Consider the following 6,520-nt stretch of genomic DNA (forward strand, 5'->3'; position numbering starts at 1 on the left):
ATTAATCCCTATATTTTTACCTAGCATATTGTTTAGTTCTTATATTTTAATAATATATTGTTTAGTTCTTCACTTTTGTTATATTCAGTCCCTCGAATACTTGAATTATTAAATAATTTATCCATCTCTAAAGGACTAAACTATTAAATAGAACAAAAATTAAAAACTCAAAAACATATTATTAAAATTTGAAGACTAAATAATGTGTTAGATAAAAATATAATGACTAATAAATTATTAACCTAAAATTTAATAAGCACCTAAGCTAAATATTTAATTTAAAATTAAATATTATTGACTAATATTTTTAAATTCAATACTTATTTCTAAAATTTATCAAACAATTACATCATATAGTATCTTCGACATTTATAATATTTATAATAATTTTTTAACATATAAAATTTTAGTACTTATTTTTTTAAAACTTAATTTTCTTAATTTTCAATTTTATCAAACACCACCTAATATATAACTGTTTACAGGAAGTTAATAATCGATTTACTTCTTGTTTTCTTAGACATTTATTATTAATTAAATTTATATGCAATTTTCAATAGAGAAATTGCAATAATTTTTTTCAATTCTTTCTACGTAGTCATACTTGGTTAAAAAATTCATTTATTTGTACCTATCCCTTTAATATTCTTATAGGGATAGCTACAAATTATAATATTCTCAATTGCTAGAGCAATTAAATTTGAGGGTTCAGCAGAATTTGAATGCACTACACTTTCTTTAGAATCCAAATAGGAAAACAAGCAACTTATAGCCTGGAAAAAGGGATATTTTATTACTATTATTCAATCCTTCACCATAGCATCTACACGTCAGAAGATTTCATTCTTGATGCTGCCGGCAAACACTAGTTAAAATCCTACGCAATAACAAAAGAAACAGCTCAAGTAACTTCATTTTCCTTCATTGAGCTTAGGAATTCTTTTGTATTCGTAATTGTTTATATCCACTTTCTGTTGTAAAGCCTGTATAAAACACACACACAAACAAGTTAATAGAATTACAATATGTATTATGTATACTCTTTTCTAATTAATTTGAGGTGCTACTTGAAACAATACCTTAAGTTCCTCTTCCATTGAAATCTTTTTGGGTTTGTAAGCTCGTATAGGTCCTGTTCTAGATAGTGCCTTTCTTGTTTCAATGATCTCCCATTCTTGATCATCTTTCACCTTTGCAATATCCTTGCTGAACTCCAAAATCCAACCTCATCTTACAAGTTGAAAAATTAACACAACAAATACATATGAAGTCTTTGCATGCTCTGGAAGACTTCAAAATACGAACTCAATACTAACCGAGCCCTAACTAACACCTCAGCCAGTTATCAAAGCATAATATAAATTGTTTTCATAATGAACATCCCAATAGTGAGTTGCAGTAGAACTAGTGATAATTTACAATGATTTAGACCATAGAGATAGAGCTAAATTAGCACGGAAGTTTCAAATGAATGGAAATTAAATTGATCCAGAATTTCTTGACTGCAAATAGAACAAACTTGTGAAGCCAAAAGATCCAAAACAGCATTTCTAATTCTACCCAGTTTTGAAGTTTTCTTGGGAAGCTACTCATCAAATTCTTCTTCAAGGATTCAATCTTCATCCTCATCATCCTTATCTACAAAGTCAGCTTCCCATTGTGTATCTGTGTCTCTTAAACTCTCTTTATATTGAAACCCATTCATTCTCTCTTTTTTTCCTACAGCAAGCCGTGAGTTTTCCTCAGCCACTCATAGTTTCATTTTCCTTATCCAAAACCCATAACACAAAGCTGCGTGTTCCAATTCACTTGAACCTAAAGCCAAATCAAATCCTCACTCCAAGGCATTTTTCCATCATGTGCATATGGTTTACTGAACGCTCAAAACTTATTAATACGTGAAGTTCTAAAACCACATTCCATATACATTGACCCTACTGGCCTTGGGAATCCTAGACAAGGAAAATATTTGACCAATACTAAGTAAAATAACTAAAGTTGCTATAAAAGTGTATGCCATAAACATTCTACAATAAAAAAAAATACAAAAGAAAAAAATATATTGAATTGATCCCTAATTTAACCTTCCTTATCAACTGAACAACTGCTATTATATTAACAGCATCATACGCAATATAGCCCATCCTTAATAAAAAAGAATCTTCTAATGAAAAGTGGAGCAGCAATTAACTGATCTCTAACTAGGGCAAGGAGCAGAACATGAATAATAGTAATAATATAGGATGAATTATACAAGATTACCTTATTGCACTCCAGCATTGCATTTGACTCAATGGTTAAATGAAGTGAAGATGTAACCAGATCTATTAAAAATGGAGTATCTAAGACACAATCAGCAGGTAACCCACGACATATTGTTTGAAATTAGAAAACTGGGAGAAAAAGAGACAGGGAAGCGATGGGATGGGAAGCTTGACCTATGTTTCACACCGCTTGACTAGATATTTAAGAATCTCAGTATCATGTGATTCAAGTTTGTAAGCTTTTTAAATGAAAATAGTACCGACCTGCCTTGTAAAAGATGACCCAGGCCAACGGCTCCAAAAACAGTGAGTGAAATCATCGGAAGCCCATATCTAACAAATGGATACCTCCTTCCCCACCTTTTGAATGATGAAGCTGAACTCTGAATCTTAGCAGTGGCTGTAGCAACAGTACTTTTTGGTGGTTGACCCGTTTCGATCTCAGCAGTTGTCATCTTCCTAAACCACAAAAAGCCAACAATGCAGTGTAAGATATATTCTGTAGCCATTTGAGCTAAGCTACCTTCTCAAGTTTACTCCTAAAACTAAATAATGTCCTATGTGCCTCCCTAAAGGGAAAAAAATGAAGCAAAGGGAGTTCAACAATCAGAAATACATAAGTGTAGAGTATGCATAATCAGAAGACCTTCAAAATAAATGTGAATAAATTCATGGGCCTTCTTGACAATAATTAGCTACATATCAAGTAATTACGGACTTGACAAACAAAAGAATTTTAAATACCACAATAATTGATAAACTGATTACTGAATCTGAAAGAACCAAACTAAAACTTCAATCCAGTTAGAGAGGAAATGGGAACAAACCATCAGATTAAACACAAAATCAATATTAGTTAGGGTTGTAAACAGGGCAGGGCGGGTACGGCGAATACATCCTCCATCCCCGTTTTCTGATGTATCAGAGATTCCCAGTCCCTGTCCCAGAAAATGAAATGGGGAAAATTTGCTCGCCTTCCATGCGGGGATAGCTGTTCCCCGACTTTATTCAATTAAGGTAGTCTGTTAGTAAAAAACCAAAAAACCTAGAGATAAAAACCTAAACATTGAGAATGAAAAAAAAAAAGACGCACATGGTATGATCAGAAGTTCACTACAGGACCATTTGCATTTAAAATCAGCATACAAGCAAAATAAGTAAAGCCTGAAATAAATAAATAAAAGCAACATAACTTAATAAACTATGAAAGTGGGAGCTAATGAAGTACTAATCGTAGACTTAAATATAGTCTTTATTTTGCAGTATATATTCATTCCAATCTGAACTGAATCTTTTCCCTAATTTTCTAATCACATATAATTTTATAAGAGATGTAAGAACACGCTCTTCATTCACATCAACCTTCTATTAGCAGTAAACGAATTTTAATTTGACTATGAGTTCAAGCCAATGCCTAGTATCATGCAGAACAACTCTTATCTTCAAAGGAGGGAAAATAAATCCTTCCATTACTCACATAGTCTCAAACAATCTAAATTTGGCTTGATTTCAAATAGAAAACACATATCATAAAAGAAAAATTGTGAATGCAATCTATTAGTATAGTTGATTTCAGACGAACGAAAACCAGAATTCTGAAATGGGTAAGTAAAGTTATAAACCTAAGAAAGTGCAATTGCAGGTGATGCAGACGTCACGACACAAGCAGCAAGGAGCACACAATTTCATCAGCCATAGAATAGAGAGCGAGAGAGAGAGAAACGGCACCTGAAAATCTGACGATTGTATTCCAGCGGTGGAGCTCAGGCAACTTGCGGAATACGTCCAGTGGAGACTTTCGCTATGGAGCTCCGAATAAACGCGGTTTCACTTGCTACCGCAGATAACGTTGCGATCGTCGTTTACTCGAGCAGACCGTCTCGTGGTGGTGTGGGGCAGTCACAAGGCAGTGGAGAGAGGCTGTGCGGAAGGGAGAACGAGGTAAAGGGCGAGAAGCGAGAGAGGGAAGAGAGCCGAAATCGATAAAAGGATTAAACCCATATTTGTCAATTCCAGTATCTAAAATTTTGGAACTTGCTTTTCAAAAAAAAAAATTTGCGACTACAGTAAAACCTCTATATAGGAATACACTTGGGACCGGACTATTTGTATAACAATTGGAAGGTTATTCCTATATAGAGGTTGGGACCAAACTTTTGTATAACAATTGAGAGGTTATTCTAATATAGAGTATTCCTATATAGAGGTTCTACTGTAGTATCTAAAATTATTTCCATGTACATCTCACAGCAGCTACGACCGTCAATTAGTGGGATTCTCCATCCCTATTAGACATCCGTCTCGATAAAAACGGAAAATCTTCATTGGGATCTCCATAGGACGGGGATGGTTCGTATATTATCCCCAGACAGTTAGGAATGAGATAGTGATAGTTATAAGTGTCTCATTCCCATCCCCGTCCCTGAATGTCCCTAATGAGGATTCCCGACGGATCCCCGACTAAATACCTGAATATAGAAAAAAAAACTAAAAAACTAAAAAAATATATATTATCAATTTATTTTGGATTTGTTTTTATTTTATATTTTGAATCATTATTTGTAATTGTTTAGTTAATTTTATATGTCCTTGAAATAGTAGTTTATGACTTAAAAAATTATATACTACAAATTTATGTTTTACAAGAAAAAAGTAAAAAATTTAAAAGCTTAAACCGGGATGGGGATTCCCCGCGAAGCGGGGATGATAACCAAATTTATCCCATTTGTAATTCGGGGACGGGGAATCCCCGATAGACCAGTGGTCATGGATGGTTAATACAATCTCCGCCCCACCCCACCCCGTTTACAGCCCTACTCACAACCTGTCCCATCCTTTAAATTATTTCGGTATATTTAATCCATTTTGAACGAAAAATTAATCGATTTTTATCAAATAATATGACTTTTTGATACGTGTAATAATTGAATTCATTTTTTCCGTATAGATTTAATATATGAATATATAATGAATTAATTTTATTTATTATTTATCAACATATTAAATCTATATAAAAAAATTGTTATATTTACATGTCACATATTAAATATTAAAAATTAGAGAAATTATTGGAAGCACCTGATTCTCCATGTCAAATATAAGAACTCAAAAAATTGTGTCATGTGGAGAAAATTTAACTATTCGATTAGTTTTCCATCCAAAATGGATTAAGCCATTGCTTGGGAGGAGGTTAATGGAAGTAAATAGAAGTAATGGAATGTAAAATTTTAAGGGATAAGGTACCAAAATAGGCCTAAGGTTTTTAGGGAAGTATCAATTTAGACTCTACGTACAAAATAACATTAATATAGGGTTAACGTTTAAAAAGAGTACCAATTTAGGCCTCAATAATGGAACACGAGACGTCATTCATATTACTCGGTTAAGTTCTATCAATTGTACGTAGAGAGAGAAATTAGAACTTAAGAAATTAATATGAATGACGTGTCACATTTTTTTATCGAGGCCTAAATTAGTACTCCTTTTTAAACGTTAAACCTACATTGGTGCTATTTTGTACGTGAAGCCTAAATTAATACTAATGTATATGTGGGGTAGCCGTGGACCTTTGGATCCGGATGCCTTCTCTGTGTGGGGAGCGGTTCCTAGGAACACTTTGACTCCAAGTCAGTTCAAGTAGAGAGAGAAATAAGAAAGCGAGTAATTAATGGTGAGAGAGAATATTCAAACATGTACATTGGGAGTTAGGTACTCTTTTATAGATAGAGCCAATGTCGAAGTGGGTCTCGAGCCTAGGTGGACTCAAAGTGGGCCAGGTCTGGCCCATATACCTAATCAAATAGTCCTACCGAACGGTTAGATTGTCGAACCATTTGATGTGAGTGGCGCATGCAGAGTTACCGCTAATGCTGCTTCTTGGCTGGATGTGGATCTGTTTATTTAGATGTTGTTTGCTAGCTGATGGGTAGTAAATCTTTGAAGGTGTGTATTCAATGACTACTTTCGGATGGAAGAGGGGGGAGGCTGGTTTGTGCTTTTTGAAAGCTGTAAGCCATTAAAGTGCAAAACGTTTGCCATTCTATGCGTGATTTCATCTGTCAGGTGTATTAATGAGGCGTGATTGTAGTTACGGCGCGTGAATGCCAGGTGTTGGGACTTTCCTAATTGCTTCTTTTGAGGCATCCCTTGATTCTCCTATGGGTTATAAAAACCCTTTTCCTCCATTTTTATGAGGTTTGTTCTGCCTTTGTCTTTATTTTCCTTGTGGTGAAGAGAAACATTTCCTGCATATCCTC

General features: G+C 34.1%; 1 protein-coding gene across 1 annotated transcript; it reads right to left on the reverse strand.

Moving 5' to 3' along the window:
• Nucleotides 1-608: 608 nt before the first annotated feature.
• On the reverse strand, nt 609-4,270 carry LOC136227687 (uncharacterized). Its single transcript, XM_066016417.1, has 4 exons — nt 3,993-4,270; nt 2,529-2,723; nt 1,080-1,206; nt 609-983 (listed from the first exon to the last, which is right to left on the reverse strand). The coding sequence occupies exons 2-4, from the start codon at nt 2,717-2,719 to the stop codon at nt 912-914; spliced, it is 390 nt and encodes a 129-aa protein (XP_065872489.1). The 5' UTR covers nt 2,720-2,723; nt 3,993-4,270; the 3' UTR covers nt 609-911.
• Nucleotides 4,271-6,520: the final 2,250 nt, after the last annotated feature.

The sequence above is a fragment of the Euphorbia lathyris genome, chromosome 4 (assembly GCF_963576675.1).
Source record: "Euphorbia lathyris chromosome 4, ddEupLath1.1, whole genome shotgun sequence".
Classification (NCBI taxonomy): Eukaryota; Viridiplantae; Streptophyta; class Magnoliopsida; order Malpighiales; family Euphorbiaceae; genus Euphorbia; species Euphorbia lathyris.

Excerpts from the sequence above, each read along its gene's own strand:
- LOC136227687 (XM_066016417.1), bottom strand. The coding sequence starts at position 2,719 with ATGACAACTGCTGAGATCGAAACGGGTCAACCACCAAAAAGTACTGTT. Across the intron at positions 1,207-2,528 it reads GGTCATCTTTTACAAGGCAG|CAAGGATATTGCAAAGGTGA; the intron begins GTCGGTACTATT and ends TTTGGAGTTCAG. Across the intron at positions 984-1,079 it reads CAATGGAAGAGGAACTTAAG|GCTTTACAACAGAAAGTGGA; the intron begins GTATTGTTTCAA and ends TGTTTTATACAG.